General features: G+C 35.3%; 1 protein-coding gene across 3 annotated transcripts in view; it reads right to left on the bottom strand.

The window, feature by feature from the left end:
- The window catches only part of BMPR1B (bone morphogenetic protein receptor type 1B), a 729768-nt gene that overhangs the window by 84459 nt on the left and 618266 nt on the right, over positions 1 to 27043 (bottom strand). For all 3 annotated transcript variants that reach the window (XM_053703451.1, XM_053703448.1, XM_053703450.1), the window contains one exon: positions 24925 to 25084. In XM_053703451.1, the coding sequence (XP_053559426.1) occupies positions 24925 to 25084 (160 nt within the window). The remainder of the gene's footprint in view (positions 1 to 24924; positions 25085 to 27043) is intronic.

Below are 27043 nucleotides of genomic sequence, written 5' to 3'. Positions count from 1 at the left end.
AATTTTTTTCTTAAATCAGCATCTCTACATGTATGGCATCCATTCCACAGCTTTCATGTATCTTGGCTGAGTGATGACAAATCTGGCTTTATCCAATCGTTGCATGCCCCACGAGCTGGACGCCAAAGGAGGTACACAACAATTTTATAAAGCCGGAGTCGTCATCGATCAGCTAAATCAAGTATGAGACGCAGGCGGAGTAATGGTGCGATGTTTACCATCACTAAATGGTAAATATTTTACAAATAAAGCATCTTAAAAAAATGTAATGAATGAAAGTGCCCCTGATTTAAATAATATTTTTTATATACTGGGCAGCAAATAGGTCAGGTTTATAATCACTTTAAGCACATAGTTATATGCAAGGAATAGTGCAATAATAAAATATTCTAACAGAGCATTTTCCTTTAATACATTTATGCCCCTTTGATATAAATGTGATACATTCTGCCAAATAATTATTTTTGCACACATAATTTCTATACGCACAATGAACCCTCTTAGGAATTATAGTAATTTAATAATTGTAATAAAAATACTAAGCACATAGCAAAACCTTTAAATGTTGCAGCACTGATTAAAGGTTATTAAAGCCTTTTCTTGCTGTGCATTTAAATGCATCTAATTCTGGCAAGGAAGGTAATTGTAACTATTTAAGTAGCGCACACAAATTAACGTACAGCTTCAAATCAAACCTAACAAAGCGAGTCAACAGATTTGCTTCCTGCAGGTCTTGAAACTTTGAAAGTTGTAATTAATTGTTGCAAATAAATTGTTTCACAACAAATTTAAAGTGATTAGGATAGAGATCTTTTCAGTCTAGTAAATTAGGATTTGTTCAATATGCTGTATATTTTGTGCCTTTTTTTTAACCAATCATTCAACACTTCTTATGCTGCCAGTTGAAAACATATTGAAGGGACATTAATCTCAAACTTTTAGCCTTGTAAAATGTTTAATTAAAGGCGAAGGAGTATATAATTATAAACAACTTTTCAGTTTACTTCTATTATCAAATTTGCTTTAATGCACTACTATGAGCTAGCTGGACACAATGGTTGAGTCAACGACAAGAGACATGTATATGCAGCCACCAATCAGCAGAAATCTCACAGTAGTTCATTGCTGCTGCAATGCCTACCTAGGTATTATTTTCAACAAAGGATACCAAGTGAATAAAGCTAATTAAATAATAGAAATACACGTGGAACATATTTAAAATTGCAGGCTTCATCTGAGTTGTAAAAGTTACATTTTGACTTTACTGTCCCTTCAAGGTAAATATATATTTATTTTTCATTTGTGACTGCCCTTGTTGTTACATACATATGAAATGTTTGTTTATTCCATTCCCAGCAGTGAAGCTTTAAAGTAGGTATGGTCCTGGACACAATTTCAGGATTCAGCATTCATTTGCGAAACAAATGTCGAATATGGCTGCAGGCAGCAGCATTTATTTACTTTTGACGCCGGATATATCAGGGTTAGAGTGCAACGCACAAATATTTGGATGCACAGATATCTGTGTGTTACTCTTTCACACTGATATATCCGGCTAGGGTTGCCAACTCAGCCACGTTTTCCTGGACAGTTATGAGTTATACATGCTGCAGGGTATGCAGAGCAGAAAATGTATTTTGCCTCTGGACATCAAATGAATAGCGCTCCTGGATAGCAAAATACATGTTCCTCCCTGCACACACTGCAGCATGTATAAGTCATAACTGTTTATGAAAACATGGCTGAGGTGGCAACCCTATATCCGGTGCCAAAACAAAACAGCTAATCCGGACATACCTGAGGAAGCGGTGGAGCCCTGAAACGCGTAGTACAGATTAAATGTACCTGGCCTGGCAAGCAGTTTAACTGTTTTTCTACAATCATTTGCTTTTCTATTGATTTGCTGATTTAGTATTGTGACAAACTGCTTTTTCATTTTTATGATTGTTTTTATATTGTGACATTTTAAAATTGCAAATAAAGCTCTATATTACATCAAAAATCCCTGATTTCTGGTGCTAAGATGTCCAGGAACATAAATTCCTGATGTACAAAACTTTGTAAATTTCACTAATAAAATGACAAATCTAAAACTTTCTCAATTATAAGCAGTCTGATATATGCTAAAAGATAAATAAACAATATAAAAGTAATCTATTCTGCAAAAGAATTATATTTGTACATGTAATGAAATGTAATACTTAATTGGCAATATATGCTATGGATTGAATGTCACTTTAAGATGACAATTCTGAATCTGTATATGTAAACAATAAGCACATAGGCAGTTCACCAAATTAGACTTCTTAAAATATGCGCAAACGTGTGTGACTGTGTCTGTATTAGTGTTTGGTTGTGAGCAGTGTACTGAAAAATAATCTGTCAGCCCAAAGAATGTGAAGCACCTGGACATGTTAGAGTTTTAATTTATTCATTTATTTTGCATGAATAAAATCTGAAGTAGCTTGTTTTTTAAATTGAAACTAAAATAGCACTTCCTACTAAAAACTCATTGGCTGATAGGTACTTCCTATTAATGCTCATTGGATGATAGGCAGTACCTACTAATGGTCATTGGATGATAGGCGCTTTCTACTTATGCTCATTGGATGATAGGTACTACCTACTAATGCTCATTGGATGATAGGCAGTACCTACTTATGCTCATTGGATGATAGGCACTACCTACTAATGCTCATTGGCTTATAGGCAGTACTTACTAATGCTCATTGACTGAGATGTACTTTTACTAATTCTTATTAGTTGATAGGTACACTTCCTGTTAAAGGACCAGTCAACACGGTAGATTTGCATAATCAACAAATGCAAGATAACAAGACAATGCAAAAGCACTTAATCTGAACTTCAAATGAATAGTAGAGTTTGTTTCTAACAATTTTAAAAGTTATGTCTATTTCCACTTCATCTGTAGCATGTGACAGCCATCAGTCAATCACAAATGCATACACGTACCATGTGACAGCCATCAGCCAATCACAAATGCATGTATGCTTATTCTGTGAATTCTTGCACATGCTCAGTAGGAGCTGGTGACTCAAAAAGTTTAAATATAAAAAGACAGTGCACTTTTTTAATGGAAGTAAATTAGAATTTTTTTTGAAATTGCATACTCTATCTGAATAATGAAAGTTTAATTTTGACCTGAGTGTTTCTTTAATGCTAACTGGTTGATAGGTATTTAATTTCTTATGCTCACATGTGTGATATCAAAATTAAGTTAAGTTAATGTCCATTTTCCTTTTCCCAAAAAAAATAAATTTACTTTATGTGGGATAAAGTAAAAATAAAAAAAGGGTTTTAAAGGGACAGTCTACACCAGAATTTTTATTGTTTTAAAAGATAGATAATCCCTTTATTACCCATTTCCCAGTTTTGCATAACCAACACAGTTATATTAATATACTTTTAACCTCTGTGATTATCTTGTATCTAAGCCTCTGCAAACTGCCCCTTTTTTCAGTTCTTTTGACAGACTTGCAGTCTAGCCAATCAGTGCCTGCTCCCAGATAACTTCTCGTGCACGAGCACAGTGTTATCTATATGAAATACGTGAACTAACACCCTCTAGTGGTGAAAAATTGTTAAAATGCAATCTGAAAGAGGTGGGCTTCAAGGTCTAAGAAATTAGCATATGAACCTCCTAGGTTAAGCTTTCAACTAAGAATACCAAGAGAACAAAGCAAAATTGGTGATAAAAGTAAATTGGAAAATTGTTTAAAATGACATGCTCTATCTGAATCATGAAAGTTTATTTTGGCCTAGACTGTCCCTTTAAGGTAAAATATAGTACTAATTGTAATATTTAAAAGCTGTTACAGTCTGTTGTTGCAATAAATAAAACAATAAAGCAGTGTCTTATACTTAAAAGGACCCTCAAGTCTATTTTTTAAAGTGCAGTTTTAAAAAACATTCCAATTTACTTCTATTATAAAATGTGCTTTGTATACTTGGTATCCTTTGTTGAAGAGTAAACCTAGCTAGGCTCATAGGAGCTCAGGAGCATGAATGTGTCTTTGGCATTCTATGACAGCGTGTTTGCAACATTGTTTGTCACAGTGTTATACATTATTGCCAACATTGCAAACAAAGTGCTAAAGACACATTCACACGCCTAAGCTGCTATGAGCCTAGCTAGGTTTATTTTTCAACAGTATATCAAGGGTACAAAGTGAATTTTATAACAGAAGTAAAAATGACAGTTTTTTTAAAAATTACATGCTCAATCTAAATTCTAAAAGTTTCATTATGATTTAATAGAAATCATTGCAATTTGTATTATTCATCATTTTACCTTGATTTTACCTTTTATTTATTTTTTATGCTACATTCGTGCAGTGTTCATTACTTCCTGTCACAGCCCTACAAGGAAGAGGAGGCTTCTGCAGGAAGGTTTATCTTAGCCCGATGTCATTTAACTTCTGAAATAACATGAGCTGGTTTACTATAAAGTGAATAGACTAGAAAACAGGGAGTCAGATTTACTGTAGTGTAATCTACGTTTCCAAGCTCCCTTATCACACTGAGGGGAGGGCTATGCTAAGAATTTCTAAGTGCTCATTATACAAGAAAACAATTTGTTTCTTCTTGTGTTTTCTTTGATTTTACATATTTGCTTTTACCAAAGGAGCACTGTTTAATATCCCTTTAAAGATAAGTTATAAAATGTTTAGTTATGCGGAATGAAACAACTTTGAAGTATATTTTCAATATTTATTTTCTAATTATCAGAACCAGAAACGTGCCCTGCTGATTTCTCAAGGTTAACTCTGATATATATATATGTCCGTAATTGGCTTTATCAGGTAACAGCTGCACAACAATTAACTTTTTATGAACTTATGATTGCCATGGATAGCCTTTGTCTGTGGACTAAACTGCAGATTGGCTCCACAAATAAGGCAAATGGTAGGTGTAGTTTGGCTACTGAAAACTAATTGCAGTAAAAAGGATGTTAATTTGTTTTAAAAATGTTAAGACTTGGCTGATATTTTATTTTATAGCAGCACAACCAAAATGTCTTGTAATTACAAGGTTTTTACTGTCCCTTTAATGTTAGGGTAAAATTATGTTTGATGGTTATAAGGGAAAACAATACTGTTCTGCTACATTGGAGACCACAGGGTTGGTGGCACTTTTGATCTATTTATTTTTTGTGTGATTATTATTTTTATTGGTTTTGGGAACAGGAAATACATTCAACAATTTAAAGGGACACTAAACCCAAATTTTTTCTTTAATGATTCAGATAGAGCATGCCATTTTAAGCAACTTTTGAATTTACTCCTATTATAAATTTTTATTCATTCTCTTGCTATCTTTATTTAACCCTTTGAGTGCTAAGCACTTTCCCACCTGGGTGCTAAGGTGATTGAAGTTTTTTTTTTTTAATTTTAATTTTTTGAAATTTTTATTTTTTAACTTTTATATTTTTTTTTTATTTTTTTTTTTATTTTTTTAATTTTTCAGATCCCCAAGACTTACACTATTGGAAAGGTTGAGCGATTACCTTTCCAATGGTGGGTCTTGGGGGTCTGAGATACAGGCATCTAAGCAGCATGCCCCCTTTCCCTATACTTTGCATTGTCAATTGTTAATAAAGTTGCGTGGTGACACCATCCCGTCATTGTGCGTGACATCACAGCGCAAAACGTGAAGCCCCGGCAATGCCTGTCTGTATGCAGGCTCGATCGCCGGGGTAGGAGCAGGTGGGAGCCCCCAGATCTCCCTCAATGTGGGAGAGTGCTACCGACGGCTCTGAGCCGTCTTTAGCACCAGAGTGGGAAACTCTGCGACGGCTCAGAGCCGTCGTTGGCACTCAAGGGGTTAAAAAGCAGGAATGTGATGCATAGGAGCCGGCCCATTTTTGGTTAAGAACCTGGGTTATGCTTGCTTATTGGTGGGTAAATGTAAGCCTCCAATAAGCAAGCGCCATCCATGGTGCTGAACCTAAAATGGGCTGGCTGCAAAGATTTACATTCCTGCTTTTTAATTAAAGATAGCAAGAGAACAAAGAACAATGGATAATAGGAGTAAATTAGAAAGTTGCTTAAAATGGCATGCTTTATCTGAATCATGAAAATAAAATTGGGTTTCAGTGTCCCTTTAATAAATTAGGAAATAGGAAAAAAATCAACTTACAAGTTTCTAAAACTGAAACAAATCTATTATAAAGAGTCCCTTATTACAGGGAAAAAAGTTTTTATACAAACGTTGTCTACAGTAGGTGCCTTATTTTCTCAAAATAGCAACATATATAATATTTAAATTTGTTTAGAATACATATTTTAAGTTATATCAAAACTAAATGCTCTATAATACTGGAATTTTCTGGTAATAATATTTTTAGAGCAATTCTTACAATCTACTTTGAGAAAATTGTTTAAGCTAATGACATTATTAGAAGCTATTCCATATTCTCTAAAAAGATATCGCTTTGACCTCAGTAGTGCCAATGCTAACTTCTTGGCAGAGTCTTAAACAGTTTGAATGCTAAGGTTGCAGTCAGGACAGTGAAATGTTAACAATTTGTCCCTTGGCATACGCATACTTGTCTGTGACCATAGATTTATATAATATTGCTGATGCATGCAATATATTATATATTAAATACTAAACCTATGCAGTGCAATGTGATATTGGGACAGAATTCCTGGAGATAGCAGAAATGAATGAAGATTACTTCTCATATTACAGTCAATGGTGTGTGCTAACCTCAAAGATAACAGTGACTATTTATAGGGGACATCAAGCAATGCATGTTCATATAATCAGGTGCATTGTCAAGTCTTTGAAGTGGACAATTAATATGACATGTTCTCATTATGCTAGAGAGACAATTACTCACCAATACTAGACAATGTTTTTTATGTTGGTAATACCAGTGTCCATAAAAACGATGGTGAGTAAAAAAGATGTGGGGAAAAACCTTCTCCATACTCAAAAGGTTATTGCACAGCCCATCTGTACATCCTTCACAGAAAACCAGAACAACCTGTTTTTGCAAAGGAGCAGAGAAATCTGGGAAAGGATATGCAAATAAGCTTTAAACATAGATTCTCTAATGTAGTACAATGATGCTCTGTGCAACCTTTAAATGGACAATCAGCACTAGAATTTGTGTTGCTTAAAAAGATAGATAATCCCTTTATTACCCATTCCCCAGTTGCATACACAATAAAGTTATATTAATATACTTTTTACCTCTGTGATTAACTTGTATCTAAGCATCTTCTGACAACCCCCTGATTACATGACATTGTATTTATTATCTATTGACTTTCATTTTAACCAATTAGTGCAGTGTCTGCCACAAGTCACGGACATGATCACAATGTTGTCTATATGGCTCACATGAACTAGCTCTCCCCTGTTGTGAAAAGCAAATAAAAAAGCATGTGATAAGAGGCAGACTTCAAGGGCTTAGAAATTATCATATGAGCCTTTCTAGGTTTAGATTTCAACTAAGAATACCAAGAGAGCAAAGCAAAATTGGTGATTAAAGTACATTGGAAAGTTGTTTAACATTACATGCCCTATCTGAAACATTAAAGTTTTTTTGGACTTTACTGTCCCTTTAAGCATATCAGGGACTGAAGAGTACAGGAAAGGAAATCACATGTAGACAGCTGTTTCGGCCTGATAAGGCCTCATCAGCGCATGATAGATTACTGAATGCCGCAGTGAAACTTTGTCTAGAGAAATTAAACCAGTCAGTTGTCTAGATATTCTTTGCTTCACTCTTCAGTCCTTGCTATGCTTAAATGCATAACTGCTACATCGATGTGGTTCATATCAATTGACTTGTGAGGGACCTAACCCTAAGGAAATACTTTTTGGGTGATAGTGTTACTGAGAGTGTTACACAGACAGAAACTAGTGTTAATTATGATGATCTTGCTTTTACAGACATCTGTTTATTAAGCAATTTGGAAGACCTCGCTCACAACAATAGTGATCAATTTCATGAGGATAAAATATCCTGTAGAATGAAATCTAGATCTAATTTCTACCCCATACATGCCAGAGGTAAAGGCCTAGAGGTCTTCCATAAAAGGGTGGTTGAAGATTTAACCGCACTATCTAAACAAAAAGACAGTAGCCATTCTAATTTAACGAGGAAGGAAAGATAAGCTATAACTAGCTTGCAGAACAATGATTCCATCATTATCAAACAATCAGACAAGGGAGGAAGTGTGGTTGCTTGGACAAAGAGATGTATGTATGTGAGGCACTTAGGCAACTAAATGACCCCGAAGCCTATACAACACTAAGGAGAGATCCTATCACACAGTATCAGGCTTTGCTCAAGGACATTTTGGATGATGGTTTGGAGATGGGCATTATTGACAGGAAGACATTCGATTGTCTTCTTGTTGATAATCCAGTGATGCCCATCTTCCACCATCTCCCAAAGGTCCACAAAAGTCTCTCAAATAGTAAAGGAAGACCCATAGTGGCAGGAATAGGCTCACTGTTGGAGCCCCTGTCTAAATGGGTGCACCAATTCCTGCAGCCGTTGGTGCATAATTTGCCAAGTTACTGGAGAGACACCACACATAACCTGTCTAAGCTTGGGAAAATCACATGGAAGCAGGAATATAGTTGGATGACTATTGATGTGGTCTCCCTATATTCCTCAATACCCCATGAATTCGGTATTGAGGCCATAAAATTCTTTCTAGACAGATATACGGGATATTCGGATGAGTACAAAAATTATGTCCTAAGAGCAATAGATTTTCTACTTACACACAATCTTTTCAAATTTTCTGATGTGTGCTATCTCCAGAGACGTGGAACCGCGATGGGATCCAAATTTGCACCCTCCTACGCTAACCTCTTTATGGGGTGGTGGGAGCGGTTCCACGTCTATGGAGATAGCAACATCTTTTCATCCAAACTGATCAAGTATATGAGGTTCATTGATGACCTGCTGATTGTTTGGTCATCAGGGTTATCAGAGGCACAAGACTTTGTCAACTACCTGAATACTAATCAAGTGGGTTTACCGTTCACATTTGAATGGAACAAGACTACCATTCATTATCTGGATGTCACCCTTACCTCAGACCAGGTGGTGGGTAGGATCAATTCAACCCTGTACAGAAAACCTATATCCGGCAATTCTCTACTACATGCCCAGAGTAATCACCCTGGGCATGTTTTTAAGGGAATTGTTAAGGGACAGTTCTTACGTGTGAAACACAACTTTACTCTTGATAAGGATTTACAAAGTGAGAGTAAACAGTTAACAGACCGTTTACTGGCCAGAGACTACCCCAGTAGGGTGATTAATAGAGCCAAAAAAGAAGTACAGTCAATAGAGAGGGAAAAATTACTGGTCCCCAAGAGAGAAAAAGTAAATAATGCACCAGGTGATCAAAAGAATAAACAGAAGCCATTATTTCTTACATCATATTCTAACCAGTATTATAAGGTCTGTGACATAATTAGGAGGAACCTTCCCATTCTAAGGGGTGACTCTAAATTACGCAGTTCCATCAATGATGGATGCCAATTCAATTACAAACGTAACATGACACTGGGAAATATTTTATCTCCCAGTTTGTTGAAAACAAACCAGCCGCAAAGCTCTTGGCTGCACTTTAAAGGCACCTTTAGATGCGGCAAAATAACTTGTAAATCGTGTGATCATGTACACATTTCCACTATCTTTGTCTCTGCTACCTCGTGTGAGGTGTTTGAGACAAGGGGATGTGTGAAATGTTCGAACAAATTTGTTGTTTACCTTGTCGAGTGCACTGTGCTGCCGGCAATATGTGGGTAGAACCACAAGGGAGGTGGGCACTCGTATTAAGGAACATCTTGCGTATATCAGTCATGACAGAGCAGTATCAGCTCTTTCAAGGCAATTCCTGGAAGTTCATGGGGGCAATGTTGGATCCTTCAGGTGGCAGGCTATCGAACAAGTTATGAGACCCCCTCGTGGTGGTGATAAATTCCAGATATTATCTAGACAAGAGATATACTGGATCCAAAAACTTGGTAGCCTGCTGCCTGTGGGGTTCAACTCAGAGTTCGATATCATCAACTACTGGCACCGTTAAATATTTTGTGTTAACCTTAGAACGTAGGGACTCCACTATCTATAATACTACTACCTCACATTTCATAAATCATGTTACATTTTATGTTGTGACACTTGATACTATCTGTATTTATACACCATGGAAGTGCCACAAACGTAATATGTTTTTGATCTTGTTTGTAACATACTGTGGTATGGGTAGCTTTAAAATGTTTAGCTAATACTTAATCATGATGAATATTGCCTACGACACTAGGTGCATGTAGGTATTCCCCTTTTAAAGGGACAGTCAAGGCCAAAAAAAACTTTTATTTTTCAAATAGGACATGTAATTTTAAACAACTTTCCAATTTACTTTTATCAACAATTTTGCTTTGTTCTCTTGGTATTCTAGTTGAGAGCAAACCTAGGAAGGCACATATGATAATTTCTAAGACCTTGAAGGCCGCCTCTAATCACATGCTTTTGTATTTGCTTTTCACAACAGGGGAGAGTAGTTCAGGTAAACCATATAGATAGCATTGTGATCACGCCCGTGGGTTGTGGCAGACACTGCACTAATTGGCTAAACTGCAAGTCAATAGATAATAACTAAAAGTCATGTGATTAGGGGCGGTCAGAAGGTGCTTAGATACAAGTTAGTCACAGCAGTGAAAAGTGTATTAATATAACAGTGTTGGTTATGCAAAACTGGGGAATGGGTAATAAAGGGATTATCTATCTTTTTAAACAACAAAAATTCTGGTGTGGACTGTCCCTTTAAGCATTGGTTCCACTTGGGGGTTTCTATTGCATCTTATCCCATCTCTTTTTCATTATATTTTGTATACTGTATATTGTTTTGAATATGTATTTACATATTTATCATATTTTCTTATGTTGTAATATGAACCTTTGTTATGACAGGATGTTCTTTCGCCTACTATGCCAACATGTCAATGTAAAATATTTTGTGCAATGATTGCTGATAATTGGATGCCTACACAGAGCAATCTTGGCCTGGGGCAATTCCTTATCTTGCTTTGCAATTTTACTATAATTTGTATGTATTTTTCTATGCATTTTTGTTGAGCAATAATCTCTTTTGATGCTAGCGTTACATATAGTTGATACATTATTCCCAAAATACATCTACAATAATGTATGTTGTGTACTGCCGTATGCATATATGAGTATCCCCTATTATATTGGTATATTGGTTAATGTGTTACATTCATAATCATTTAGTAACACAGTCTATTTATTATGTACTCCATATGAGACATATAAGGGAAGTAGTGTGTCCACGAATAGGACATCTAACACTAGTATATAAATATACTTCACATCTACAATCATGTGTTAAGTTCTCCTGGATGGTTCTACTTTCACTTGTATGACTAGAATACAAATAGTTGGAATGAGGAGTAAGCAATATATTAATACACGTGTCCAGCCAAGTAACTAAAGGGTTAAGAAAGGGTGTGTTGAGCTCCTCCAATGAGAGGTGCCTATTTGTTTTAAATAGCGTGCACATGCTGCATGATTTTAGGTTTATGACTACGGTCTGAGGACCGAAACCGGTCAAACTTTGTTTTCATCTTTTTTACCCTTGGTGTCCTGCTGTTTGCCCCTGGATTACCTTTAATAAAGTACGCTTTTAATTTTACCTGAGTGTCAGCATTACGAAGTGATTTGCAAGAGGGTTTTGGAACATTCTCTTGTTTCTATTTCATATCAATTTACTTTCATTTATTAGAATACATTCACCGCAATTTCTGTAAATATTAACTGACCCCAAACAATGACCTGTGGCATTTTTTTTATTTTCTGAAAGTTCATGTCCAAGATCTATTTCCTTGTTAAAGGGACATGAAACTCAATTGTTTTATTTCATGATTCAGATAGAGAATACAATTTTAAACAACTTTCTAATTTGCTTCTATTATCCAATTTGTTTCATTCTCTTGTTATTATTTGTTGAAGGAGCAGCAATGCACTAATGGTTTCTAACTGAACTCATGGGTGAGCCAATCACTATCGATATATATATGCAGCCACCAATCAACAGTTAGAACCTAGGTTCTCTGCTGCTCATGAGCTTGCCTAGATAAACCTTTTAGCAAAGGATAATAAGAAAAGCAAGCAAATTAAATAATAGAAGTAAATTGGAAGGTTGCTTAAAATTGTATGCTCTATTTCAATCATGAAAGAAAAAAATTGGGTTTCATGTCCCTTTTAATATGTTGTAAATAAGACAGAAACAAAAGGTAGGAAGCGCCCAGGTAATCCTCTGAAGAAGCTTATTGCTTGGTGAAACGAGTCAGGACGTATGCCCCTTTGACAAAGCCCGCTGCCCACACACATTGAAGTTGGAGCCTCAGCTACTCCCTACAGAATCATCATATTTTTAAGTAGCCCAACTAAATTATTTTTTGTGTACACATATGAGATGCTACTTTTACAATTTTAAATACACAAATTTAAATTTTCTCCTAATATTATTTTAAGAGATAAAATAAATAAAATGTGGGCTGACTTACCAGAAAATGAATATAGTGGGTTTGGTTAACTCTTACATTTTTATTTTATTTTGTATAAATATATATGGTTTGCTTTTACCTTTCAAGGATTGGATTTCATTTATTGTTTAATATTATATCTTGATAAGCAGATTTAGGGTGCACTTATAAGAATTATTTGTTTCAGTTTTTATATTCTGAAAAAGTTTGAAAGAAAATGAATGGAATCAATGTAGGCTACTGAGATGCTGAAAAGTACCATCAGCAGATCTAGTGAGACCAAATATACTATGAAGATTGGATGGTATGGAAACCACATCTCACAAGATGTCAATATTAGTATGAAGCCACAAACTAAACTACAGTAAACAAAAGTAGAAGTAAAAACAATAATAATTAGCAGTTTGAAGCCATCACATAACATTCAGGATTTGCTAAAATATTATTTTCTAACAAAGTATTCAACTAAAATATCAGTTATGGATTCCTAACATCACATATACAATCCATGAGTCAAAAAAGCGCAATATGTTTAATCCTGATATTTTACACCCAACAAAAAGTTTTAAATCCACTAGGTGAGTGGGAGTGAGTGGATTAAAGGGTAAAAGGATATTTCTGAACATTTTCTGGAGGATTCATGGGTGTAGAAAGTTAGGTAAACTTGTGGACAATGACTATGGGTAATTTGTTGCCAGATGTGACAGCCAGGCAGGGCAGTGGGTGGGGCTTGTATAGTTCATGGGCGGAGTTGGAACAGGTCATGGGCATAGCCTGAGCATTCCATGTTTTTTCTCTGGACATCTGGACTGATGGTGAATCTGTGGGAGGGACAGCAGGGGGTAAAGTTCACACAATTACACTATATGAGAGATGTTGGGATCTATGTGAAAATAAAAATATATGATGTTTGTGTATGCACCTTATTTCTGTTGATGCTCCTCTTTCTACACCTTCCAATGGACATTTTCCAACTATGATTTACTTACAATATTTATTTATTTTCAGCAAGATTAAACTTCTCAAATGTCTTTGTTATTATATGCAGCCTGTTCATCAAAGAGATTTAACACACATTGGTAAAAAGATTCCATAGCATTCTCCCAATGATTCATTTGGTTGTTTCATTCACAGTAATTTGAAGGAAAGCATAATATATTTTCCTCTCTTCCTACACACCTTCTTCTACTACTGTAAATATTTATTCCTTATAAATTGGAGAGAAAAAATAAATTACATAATGAATAATAGTTTTACCCCATATGATACTAGAATGACTACAAAACATTAAAAACAAAGTAGATGATATGTAGTAACAAGTGAAAAAATGGACTTTTAAGTTATGTTGTGAATGGAACATCATGTTGTTCAAGAACCGTTTGCAAAGCGTAAACAAAAATGTTTAATGTAAATGTAAAAAAATTACATAGCTATTTTGGTATGGGAAAAGTAGTCTTATAGATAGAAAGGAACATGTCTTACAGACACAAATGGGGGGACTAAATATGAATATTATGGAGTGTTCCTGGGGTGTAGTCAGGATTTTTCACCTACACTTATGCCAAATATGTAGAATTTATAGAGACTCTATTGCCTATCTTGTCTAGATGTCGTGTCTCACTACCACCTTGTTTCAAAGGAGGTTTTAACCTATTTTTATTAGTTTGTTCTGTAAAGTTTTGAAGGGTTTATGATGCCAGTATTCATAGTGGAGCTAATTTTATGTCGAGCGAGCTGGTTGCAAGATTCTGCTACATTTATTATAATAGCAAGCCAATAGCAACTTGTGGATGTGACAATGGGGGGGGGGGGGGTATAAATTTCTTTGAATTAAGCAATTGTTGAATTAAGCAATTGTGCTCTTTGAATTAAGCAGATTTGTTGTATTAAGCTATTTGTTTCCCAAATAGTTTTTACTAAATCTGAACAAATATCTGCAGTAGAGCAAAGGAAAAGCGCATTTTACGTCATCATTTAAAATTACACTATACCATTATATCTTAAAAAAAACAATAATCCTATTAGAAACAATCTTTCAAATTTTCTCTATCAGAAGGATATGAAGCCCAACAATTTTCTTTTGTGATTCAGACAAAATATATATATTTTTTAAAATTTTTGAATTTACTTCTATTATCAAACCTGCTTTGTTCCTATATGATTCTTTATTGAAGAGATACCTAGGTAGGCATCTCTAGTACTACATGATAGAAAGTAGTGCTGCCATCTAGTGCCCTTGCAAATGGATAACGTTCTTGCAAAGCTGCTGTCATATAATGCTCCCGACACGTGCACACTCTTGAGATTACTGCTTTTCAACAAAAGACACCAAGAAAGCAACAAAAATTTGATAAAAGAAGTAAATTAGAAAGTTGTTCAAAATAACACGCTGTATCTGAATCATGAAATCATCACATTGGATTTTCATGTCCCTTTAATAATGATGTTAACACCCTGTAAAACACTGTGAGACTTTTAATATCAGGGTAGATTTCCACATGGCACTGATTACTACAGACAGAGTAAAGCCAGTGTTGGCTGACACCCCGAGTATTGAAAGCATGGAGCTAACCTTTTCTAAAGGGATCACAATTAGGAAACACATTTTTCCAAACCATAAAAACAATTATTGTACAAACCATATCTGAGTAAAACACGAAGTGTTACAAATATCCATATACAAATGTCTATTTCTTTATTGTTGATTTTTTTGTTTTGTTTTTTTACAAACTGCATAAAGACCTTAAATAGACATCATTATTTTTTTACTGTATGTGGGTTATCTATAAGAGCATTATAATAAATATATTATTTGTGAGGCTTGTCACTTTCCACCAATAGAGCTGTGTCAGTTCTCTGTATTAGCCACTAAGCTTCTATCCCACAAGTTGTATACTTGTCATTAGATTAGGAATACTATGATAAAGAAGTAACTTTGATAATAGAAGTTAATTGGAAACTTGTATTTTTAGAACGGAATGCTCTGTCTGAATCATGAAAGAAAAAGTTAGGCTTTCATGTCATTTTTAGGAATACGGACATTTCCTCTATTAGTGTGAATTACATTATAAAAGCAAAGCAAATATTCAGACATATTTGCTTTGATAGATACACAGGTGTTCTTAAAGGGGCAATAAACCCAATTTTTTTCTTTCATGATTCAGATAGATAATACAATTTTAAACAACTTTCCAATTTACTTCTATTATCTAATTTGCTTCAGTTTTTAGATATCCTTTGTTGAAGAAAGAACAATAAACATGGGAGAGCCAATCACACGAGGCATCTATGTGCAGCAACCAATCAGCAGCTATTTGAGCCTATCTAGATATGCTTTTCAGCTAAGAATATCAAAAGAATAAAGCAAATTAGATAATAGAAGTAAATTAGAAAGTTGTTTAAAACTGTATGCTCTTTCTAAATCATGAAAGAAAAAATTTGGGTTTCATGTCCCTTTAAGGAAGGGTGACCAGATGTCCCATTTGTAATGGGATCATCCCATTTGTTACCCCACTGTCCCTTTATTCTCAGAACTTTTTAAAGGGGTGTTCCTTTTTTATCATGACTGTTTATTTATTTCATTTTTTATTATATAGATGCAAAGTTCATGCTGGTATTATTTTTACGTCCATTGCAGAGCTATGACATGCTATATCTGCAGCTGTTAGTAGCTCTGTAGCTACATAAGTAAGGGAGGCGGGAGAAGTCTGTGCACCTTTTTGGTGTTATCTGATTGGTAGTGGGGCGAGTGGCTTGTGAGCAAAGAGAGAGTTGAGCAGCAGAGACAGAGCTGATCTGCAGAGAGAGAGAGAGAACAGTTTAACATTAGAGAGAGGGTTGAAAAGCAGAGGCAGTGCTAAAGAGCCATAAATAGATAGAGTCTTCTGCCTAAGCTAAGTCACAACTGGTAGGAATTACAGTTAATTATGCCTGGTATATATTGTTATCCGTATGTTTTCAGCAGCGTTGCATGCAAAGTTGTTTATTAATAGCAGTGATACTATAGGGAGCTATTATTTTCATTCATTATTTAATTTAAAATAAATAATCAAATAAAATGCTATAACCAAAACCAAGTCTGATAATTCATCCTATTCATTTTGAGTATGTTGCATGTTGTCACCCCATTAAAAATGGGTCAGGGTAAGCTTTTTTCATGCAAAAATATTTTTAACATATTTAGATAGTGCTCTTTTACATGCCAGGACATATTTTAAAAAAGATATAATTTGAGCAAATTTCCAATAAAATATAATGAAATATGAAATACATAAACATCATTGCTACATATAAAATATTGTATACTTTTACAACTACAAATTATCAGTTTAATTCCATACATTATTTTTTTTTTTTAAATAATTTTTTATTGAGGTTTTTGCATAACAAACATAAAACATAGTACACCTTTTTCACAAAAGAACGAAATACATACAAAATTGACCGAAACATTTCGGTAGCTATATAATACATTGGTGAAAGGCTAATGAAACCTCAGTTTTTCAATAATATATCATGAATGACTGACCAGTTGGGAATATAGTTTAAGGCCCCATGGGCCAAAAGTATAGAAAATAAAAGATATCTGGTGGTCAGATGTCCAGCTCTTTAGGAGCTTCAAAAGGCGTGTGAATGCGTATATAGAGAAGGGGGAAGGGGGAAATTCAGCGGGTAAGCACCGCTATATATAGGGGGGAAAGGGTGGAGGGCGGAGCCATAGATATATGAAAGTATTTTAGGAAACTTGGTGGGGGCTATCAGCCTTGCCAGTGAAGTAAAATAGATGAGCTATGGAGTTGGGTTATCTATCCATTTGTTATGGGCCATGCATAAGCATATTGGGAGTATACAAAAGGATAATTTATTAATAAACATGTAAGTTAAACGATCTATTAGGAATCAGACAATATATATTGTACTAGCTCCTTTGAATGTCTTTTTCAAGCATTACTCATCTCACCACTAAATAAATCTCTATTACTAGTACCATGTGTCATATGCATAGCAATTGGGAGCCTCTGCTTAACTAATGTAAACATTTTGCAAGTAAATATCACATTATGTATTTAACAACATGTAACCCATAGCTAAAATCAGGCATAGTACATAGAATAAGTGTATTAGTTAGGTCCATAGAGCGAATAAGTATATTACAGGATTACCCCACTTAAAATGAGTAACATGAGGAATAAACTAATACTATACATGTGAGAGAAAGTAACAGTTAAAACATAGCAATAAAGGCTAAGACCATGTCTGACATATGTAACCTAGAGAGCCACTGAGCCTGACAGTGATAGGGTAATATCACAGATCCTAAGTTTTAGTCGATGTCTAAATATCACTGTACTATTAATTATTATGATCTCTACTAAACTGTGGGATGTTAAAGTGCGAGACTAAAAGTATTAAATAAATGCATAAAAGAGTTAAGCCATAAGTTTCTAGAAGGTAAACCCTAGATATATTCTCCTACAAGCCTTACTTGTGTGTATCTTATAAACTAAGTAAGAAGATTACATAAGCATAACTATAATATATTTACAAGGCTTACTGTTAGCTATGTCATTTGCGCCGAGACCCTAATGACACTATTGGGGACAGGCAAGGCATAAAATATATTTAAAGCATAAGTAAGGCGCAGTATAATATATAACATCAATATATTTCTAAGGTATCTCTAATGTCTTTCTAAAGACAAAAACTCAAACCTTATATTGCAAACTCTATCTATATTATTTTGTCTTAAAGACATACTCTGACCTTATAAGGCTGGATACTGAAATACAAAAGCAATGCCTCCTTTACCATTCTATATCAATGACTCTAAGTGTCAGCCAGAAAAGTATGCCCATGTATATAAAAAGCAGCTTATGAGCTATCAGTGGAGCTACAGTAATTTTAATATGGCTATATGCAAAGGATCTAGTTAGCAAATTACGGGTGTTACAGCAATAGATTATAGAATGAGAGATGATCCCATGTATAATGTCTCCAGGCCATTTAAACTAGCTTATATTTACACCCTTGAGGCTCAGACTCCAGGTTTAGGCATCATGTATAGAGATAATGTCAACATGTGGAGCTCTAAAACACACTAACAACAGCATAAACATCAGTAAACTAAATCCTGCTAACTCAGTAGTACGTATATCCGTTACAACAGGGTAAAGGATACCTGTGAATAGTAGCTGTAGGTGGTGTCCTAGCACATATATAGCAACTTGATTTCTACAACAATATATCTTGGCATGTAGGTGTTAACATACTAATAAAATAATATAGCTGCCAAGATTTAGTAATAGGAGACCCTGCGACAATATTTTAAGGTGTATGGGCTGCTGGGGATTCAAGTCTTGTAATATATAGTGTTTTATAGGACAACTTTCTGAGGGACCTAGTTATCTTGCGGGGAGTTATATTCGAAGTACTTGGTTATCTGGCTTTGTGTTGCTTAAATATGATGCAGACGCATATTGCACAGAAGAGACAATCTCTGAATGAAAAGCATACAATAATAGCAAGATGGTACTTAGAGGAAGCTTACAGATAACTGATATTACATATGCAAGTAGCAGAAGCTGGGAGTATCCCTTAAAAAAGCATGTATGCGTAGATCCAGTGTAAGGTCAGGGCACCTAAAGGGCTATTATAAACATCTACGCTATAAGTAAAGATAAACCCATAGGTAATGCATAATAGTTATATATGTTATAACCTATAAACATTATGAACTTGAAAGTGTGTTGGCATTCGACCAATATCTGCAAAATACTTTAAATAGCAAAACTAACAAACATATTACACTTTACATGCTAACATGCATATGAACTGCATTTTTTAAACAGAATGTGCGTGATGTATAATATTAAAGCCCTGCAATAGCAGTGCACATAGACAAGGAGCATAAGATAGTAATTGACATAGCATATAATATGAAACTGTATATAGCTGCACTAATATTGACTTAGTAAGACCTGTTCTGGATATCATATAATTTGAAGCATTACTCGGCATCCTGCTATCAATCTATCTAAAATCAGGCTGCTGCTTCATAGAAAGTCTCAGGTCCACATTTTCAAACATGAGGGATACCCGTGACTACCAGGCAATTGTTATTAAGTAGTGAGCAGCCTATCATATAGAAAGCCTAATCTGCATTGAGAAGTGTCCAAAAGCAGTGTGTCCCACCAGAAGTTCAAGTGTCAGCCTCAGGCAGGTAGAAATCCCATCAATCAAGGGCACTATCCGACACCAACTCTGAGATGAGCCCGGGCAGACATCAATGTGAGCAGCAACCTGCTCCACGATCGACCACCGTTCAGTGGCCAACCCTGAGCAGTCGTAGCAACAGGTCTCCTGTCTTCTGACCGTTGCGTAAACGACATGTCCAGCTCTGCTGCCCAGAGCAGCCTATGTGACGTCGCTCCCTTGCGGTCTGCTAGGTGAGTACTCAGCTTCATATCCTCAGCCGGTATAGCCACCGGAGGATTAATCTCAGGCCGCAGTTCTTTTAAAGTGTCCTGTAGTGTCTCACACCTCACGTTGCTGAGCTGCTTGATTGTTGCGGTCAGAGTAGTTGCGGCTTGCAGAGGAACAGTTAGCTCCGGATCTCTTAGGGACTGGATACCGTCAATGTTAGCTAGTCGTCGTTTATCGCCGCCATCTTGTCTCCTTTGCGAGACAGAGAACTGCATACATAGCTGTGCGAGTAAAACACTCATCTCTGAGAAATGATCCTCCAGGATCTCGCAACAGCGATCTTCAAACTTATTTAGTGCAGTCTCCAGGTCCATTTTGTTAGGAGTGAAGTGAGGGGTCTTCAAGAACTCCCGGAGGGATTACACCTCAACCAGGCCGTCGCCAATGCCAGGCCTCAAGCCTTGATGCCCTAGAATAGCGTAGTATGTCATCAATTCAGGATTTGTTTGCAAATCTGTAACCAGGCACGATTATCCTTGCCTTCTACATAGTCCATAAATTTAGATCACATAAAGAGTGGATTTAGAATCATCTTAAGTTAGATATAGTAAGAGAGCTCCATGAACATATGTCTGCTCTCCTTGCTAGTTGGCTCCCTCCATACATTATTTTCTTCTGTAAGATAACTAAAATATTTAGTTCTAAAATTCTAAATTTAGTTAGATACATTTATTGTTCTTAATATATGCCTAAAGATTGTCCAACATTGACTGTCTAGATTTTGAAAGTGAAAAATGCCAGATATTACAATCACAGCAATTAAAATTAAATCCATAAATTAACTTGTGAAATAACCTTTTTATGAGCTAAAACCCACAAAGGTAAGAAAATATGTGGCTCGTCACACGTAATCCAACAGGTTTCTTTGGTAGTGCAGGTGTACTTTCATAGCTAAACTTGGAAGCAAAATGTGTTGAAATTTTGGATTCCAACTTAAACAGTAAGACCCTTTACAGTAAATTTGAAGTTGGTTCAGCAGATACTAGCAAAAAATAGTCTTGCCCCATGTTCCACTGAGAGGAAGTTTGGCCACACAGGCAGCAACATTTCCAAAATGATTTCCCCAAAGTTGAAAGACAGCAAATCAGAAAACAAATCTGTATTTTAGTGATGCCCAGAACTTTGAAACCTCTACAAAACTGTGGCAGACAAATACTTATTTTTCTCAACCCTATGTTATTGCATTTACATTAAAATTAAATTAAAAAAAAAAGTGAAACCAGTTTGTTAATTTAGCAAACAACAAACCTCTATAACACTGATCTCTAGACATGAGTTATTTGCATTATTCGTTTGAAAAACAAATAAAGAATTTGATTGAATGTTTCTGTTATTTATTAACTAAACTAATGAAGTTAGTGAAAGTCAATCCTAGTGTTTGTGAAACCTTAGCATTGACCATTTAAAGGGACACTGAACCCAAATTTTTAGCAACTTTCTAATTTACTCCTATTATCAATTTTTCTTCGTTCACTTGCTATCTTTATTTGAAAAAGAAGGCATCTAAGTTTCTTTTTTGGTTCAGACCTCTGGACAGCACTTTCTTATTGCTGGATGAATTTATCCACCAATCAGCAAGAACAACCCAGGTTGTTCACCAAAAATGAGCCGGCACCTAAACTTACATTCTTGCATTTCAAATAAAGATACCAAGAGAATGAAGAAAATTTGATAATAGGAGTAAATTAGAAAATTGCTTAAAATTGCATGCTCTGTCTGAATCACAAAAGAAAACATTTGGGTTCAGTGTCCCTTTAAACAAATAAAGGGGACTTTCATTTATGAAGTACAAAATACTTTGTTTCAAGCGTTGCTGCACTGAGCTGCTCAGGTAGCCAACGGCAGAACGCTGTTTTACTAAGATGTGACGTTTTCCACCTCTTAGCAAATAGCATGCGGGAAATCCGGTGCCACAGGGCGAGAAGCCGGATTTCCCCCACAACTATTGGCTAAGAGGTGAAAATGTCACCTCTCAAGCAAAACAGCGTTCTGCTGTGGGCTGCCTTGAAACAAATAAAGGAGTTTTCAGCATGAAGTATTTTATACTTCATGCATAAAATTCCCCTTTATTTGTTTCAATGGTCAATCCTAGCATTTCAAAAACGCTAGAATAGACTTTCACTTCAAGCTGATTCATTAATTTATTTGTTAACAAGAGAAATGTAAATGAAAAAATCACCAAACGTTACATGCATTCATTTGTTCATTGATGGATGAATGAACAATGGAAAAATGTTTCAGACAAAAAATACATAACAAAAAAAAATGTGCATCTATTGTTCACTAAATAATGTTTGTAACCACATAAATATGGCCTCAAAGTATTTCCTATACACTGAAATACTTATATACTTATAAAAATGTAATTATACAATTATTTACATTTCTTAAAGAGACGTGATACATAAAAGCAGAGTTTACTTAAAGTGATGCAGTATATCTTTAAAAAGCTGACTAGAAATATCAAGTTAACTTTTCTCCATAAAAAAAAGAATATATTTTACTTCAACATGACCTCAGTAGCCACATCTCATTATAAAGGGACATAAGCAGGATACCTTATCTGGGACTTACAAGGGAGCATGCATTTTATTTAGTTTAGGGAAGTTTACTATGCAATCTAGTGAAATTATAGTAAATCCCACATGAATAAAGCAGAATTTGAGCTCAGCACTGATTATGATGATTACTTAGAGATGTTCACATTTTCTAGTCAGCTGATTTTGCGAATCAGTAGCATATTCATTTTATTATTATTATTATTATTATTATTATTATTATTACCAGGTATTTGTAGAGCGCCAACAGATTCTGCAGCGCTGTAAACATAGTCAGTATACAGGATAACATTTATAGGGATCAAATGGGTAGAGGGCCCTGCCGAGAGTTGCACTTTTATAGTCGGCTCTTATGAAGGTGATCTACAAACAGCTGGGCTCATAGGCTTACATTCTAAGGGGTTCAAGGGGAAAGTGATGGAGTTAGGAATGGTTAGTGTTGGTTGTATGCATCCCTGAATAGTATAAAGTCATTAGGGAGCACTTAAAGGTGTTAAAACTAGGGGAGAGTCTTGTGGAGCGAGGCAGGGAGTTCCACAGGATGGGGGCCAGTCTGGAGAAGTCCTGTAAATGGGAATGTGAGGAAGTAACAAGAGAGGAGGAGAGTAGGAGATTGTGAGCAGAGCGAAGGGGACGAGAGGGAGAGTATCTGGAGACAAGGTCTGAAATGTAGTGGGGAGCAGTGCAGTTGAGGGCTTTATATGTCAGTGTGAGGATTTTGTGTTTAATCCTGGAGGCAAGAGGAAGCCAGTGAAAGGATTGGCAGAGAGGTGCAGCAGATGAAGAGTGACGTGTAAGGAAGATGAGCCTGGCATTTAAATATTCATTTAAATTAAAAGGACAGTAAATTCAAAAGTAAACTTAAATTGATTGGTTAGAGCATGAAACTTTAAATAACTTTCTAATTTACGTCTATTTTTAAATTTGCTCAGTTCTCTTGTTAAAGAGTAATGCTAGGTGAGTTCAGGAGTGTGCACGTGTCTTAACTTAAGTCATCTGGCATCAGTGTTTGCAACAATGTTTAAAGCGATTTTATACATAGTTACAAACACTGCTGCCATAGACTGCAATAGACATGTGTAAACTTTTAAGCTCCTATCTTCTACCTAGGTTTAGTCTTCAACAAACGATACCAATAGAACAAAGCAAACGATAGAAGTAAATTGGGAAGTTTTTTTTTAAACTGCATGCCCTATCTGAATCATGAAAGTTTAATTTTAACTTAAAGGGACAGTCTACACCAGCATTTTTATTGTTTTAAAAGATAGATAATTCCATTATTACCCATTCCCCAGTTTTGCATAACCAACAGTTATATTAATATACTTTTAACCTCTGTGCTTATCTTGTATCTAAGCCTCTGCAAACTGCCCCTTTATTTCAGTTCTTTTGACAGACTTGCAGTTTAGCCAATCAGTGCCTGCTCCCAGATTACTTCACATGCACGAGCACAGTGTTATCTATATGGAATATGTGAACTAACACCCTCTAGCGGTGAAAAACTGTTAAAATGCAATCTGAAAGAGGTGGGCTTCAAGGTCTAAGAAATTAGCATATGAACCTCCTAGGTTAAGCTTTCAACTAAGAATACCAAGAGAACAAAGCAAAATTGGTGATAAAAGTAAATTGGAAAATTGTTTAAATTTTCTGAATCAATTATCTGAATCATGAAAGTTTATTTTGGCCTAGACTGTCCCTTTAACAGTCAATATATCACTGGGGCTGTAAAGCCTGCAAGCTAACCAATGAACAATTAGTATGAGAAATCTGAAAGGGTAGATGAGAAAAAACGCAGTAAAACATTTTAAGAAAGACATAGAAGAAGCATAGTTATATAGAGAAAAAGAAATGTATCATCATTTAATAGTTTAAAGGGACATCAAAATTAAAATGAAACGTTCATGATTCAGAAAGTGCATGCCGTTTTAAACAACTTCCCAGATTACTTTTGTTATCAACTTTGCTTAATTCTCTGAAAAACATACCTTGATAGATTCAGGAGCTGCAATGCACTACTGAGAGCTAGCTGCTGATTGGTGGATGCACATATATGTGTCTTGTAATTGTCTCATCTAATGTGTTAAGCTAGCTCCCAGTAGCATATTTTTTTGCTCCTTCAACTAAGGAGATCAAGAGAATGAAGCAAATTTGATAATAGAAGCAAATTGGAAAGCTGTTTAAAACTGCATTTTCTATCTGAATAATAATAAAAAACAAAGTTTGGGTTTCATGTCTTTTAATAATAGTAACATTCTATTAAGTGCATAACTATAAAATGCAAGGTCTGGCATGGCATGCTGTGTGTAATATCTACCAGCAGGTATTGTTGAATGAGTCTTCGGGACAGTGGTGGTGACAGTAACATGCCAACAGCTTCTGAGGAGGAGCAGGTGCTGTGCCTTCTGGGTCCTCCTTCCTGGTATCCACATTAAGCTTTGTTGAGCTCCTCAAGAGCATGTTATCAAGAAGATTTGCTGTAAGGAAATACAGCAAATTATTAAAGGTCTGGGAAGAAAGCCAGGTGTTGGAAACATTTAAATATATATTTAAGAGAAAGGAAATCATTTCATGGAAGTTAATCTTTGGGCTTCCGCAAAGTGTTTTTTGAAGTTAAACCAGGGACAACTCCAAAAAAAATTAACAAAAACTTCAAAATGTACTTAAGAATGTCTTTAAAATATACATCAGTATAATTTTGGTGTTTTTCAAAAAACAAATACAATTTTTATATAACTAAAATGATGGGATAAGTAAGAGATCACCAACACAACCTTCTCAGAGCATTCAATCTAATGCAAGGAAACCAAAATGTATCTAATATCAAGGAGGTGATAACAGAATTGTTCTGTCAGAATTTCCTACTGAAGAGTTATCAGGCTCTAAGAATGTACTAATGGGCTTATTAAAAGCAAGAGGAGCGGTCACAGCTCTAGGAACTGTCCATAGCTTCTGACGCACAAGGCCAAATTATTTTAAATGCTTCAGCAATGATTATGCAACTAACAATACCACAACATTTGGAATAGCGCACAACCTTGTCAGCATTATTAGTGTATCCTCTCTGTCTCTGGGGGTTCATACTAAAGCTTCTAAGAGAAAGAATGTAAACCACCCTACATTGGCCGGATGATTTCAGGGATGATGGAGGTTAAGAATTTATTGGCAGTGTTCCATCAATATATTCTGGCGGGGTCATGTGTGAGATGGAAGGGGAGATAGGTATGGGTGTTTTGTAGGCGAGTCATGTATTTCACTAACTATGCCAATGTTGGGGATTTTGACTGAAGCAAAGTGGTCAGGATATAGCCTTAAAAAGGAAAAACTTTGTTATAGTAATATAAAAAAAAATGTTTCATTATGCAATATTCTTTCATTATTTATTTTTCCCTCTTTTCCTTTAATGTAAATCTGAAAATTGTGGGTTTTTCAAATTCTGAGAAGTGTACACTACAAAATTTACAAGCCTTACTCTCCCACACATATGTCCCTAATTAGGAGAGGAGAAAAGTTTTGTTTTATAAAAAATAAAAAAATAAAAACAACAACAGTGACAAGCTTTGTACAGTCCAGTAACAAGTCCGGATTGGCTCCTCCAGGTAATGTGGGGGGTGCTGACCTTTGAAAAACATCTGCAGCAAACACCATGTTAACATAGTTAGACATTAGACTGGTATGTTGATTAATTTCAGGACTATAGAAAAAAACAGCAGTGAGTGTTACTACTTTCTTATTTAATTAAAAAACTGAAACAAAGTGGCCTGCATTCGTATCGTAGAACAATAACAAGTTGAGCATTTCGTTAGTACCTTTAAGTTCTAAATTGAGACAGTCTTAAAGCGTAATATTGCATCATTATCCCCTTATCCAGCAGCTTCACTAAAGAAACATGTTACAAGCCAAGCAATGGCATTTTATAATAACTAGTGTTCGTGTCTAACTTTCTAAAAAAAGATTTAACACTTGATTGTGATACTTTTGAAATCCAGCCTGAGTAAATTAACATCAACAGATGTTACGTTTCTGGGTCAGTGGAACATATACTTTAAACTAAGTCCGCTTTCAGCAAGAAGTCACAAAGCTGGGTTTGTGACTATACAACATTGTTATTCATGGATAGGGAATTAACTTTTAAATATGTTCCACTTAGAGATTTTCAGACATCTGGCTCATGGGTGGCAAAATGAAATAACATTAATAGGAACGTAGACCAAAAACACCATAGTCTCTGTTTTATTCTGACATTACAGGTTTTGTATGCATTAAAAGCCATCCAATATTCCAACCAGAGATTCTAAATAAAAGTGATAAATCACAGTAGCCAGTCTGACATAAATATCAGCAATGAGACAATTGGAAAAAAAGGAAATGTAATAAAAAATGTACACTGACCATTATTTACTGGATTTATTTCTTATTAAATCTGTGGGAAATCA

The sequence above is a fragment of the Bombina bombina genome, chromosome 2 (assembly GCF_027579735.1).
Source record: "Bombina bombina isolate aBomBom1 chromosome 2, aBomBom1.pri, whole genome shotgun sequence".
NCBI classification, from domain to species: Eukaryota; Metazoa; Chordata; class Amphibia; order Anura; family Bombinatoridae; genus Bombina; species Bombina bombina.
The sequence above is the reverse complement of the archived record's forward strand: the minus strand, read 5'-3'. Positions and strand labels throughout refer to the sequence as shown.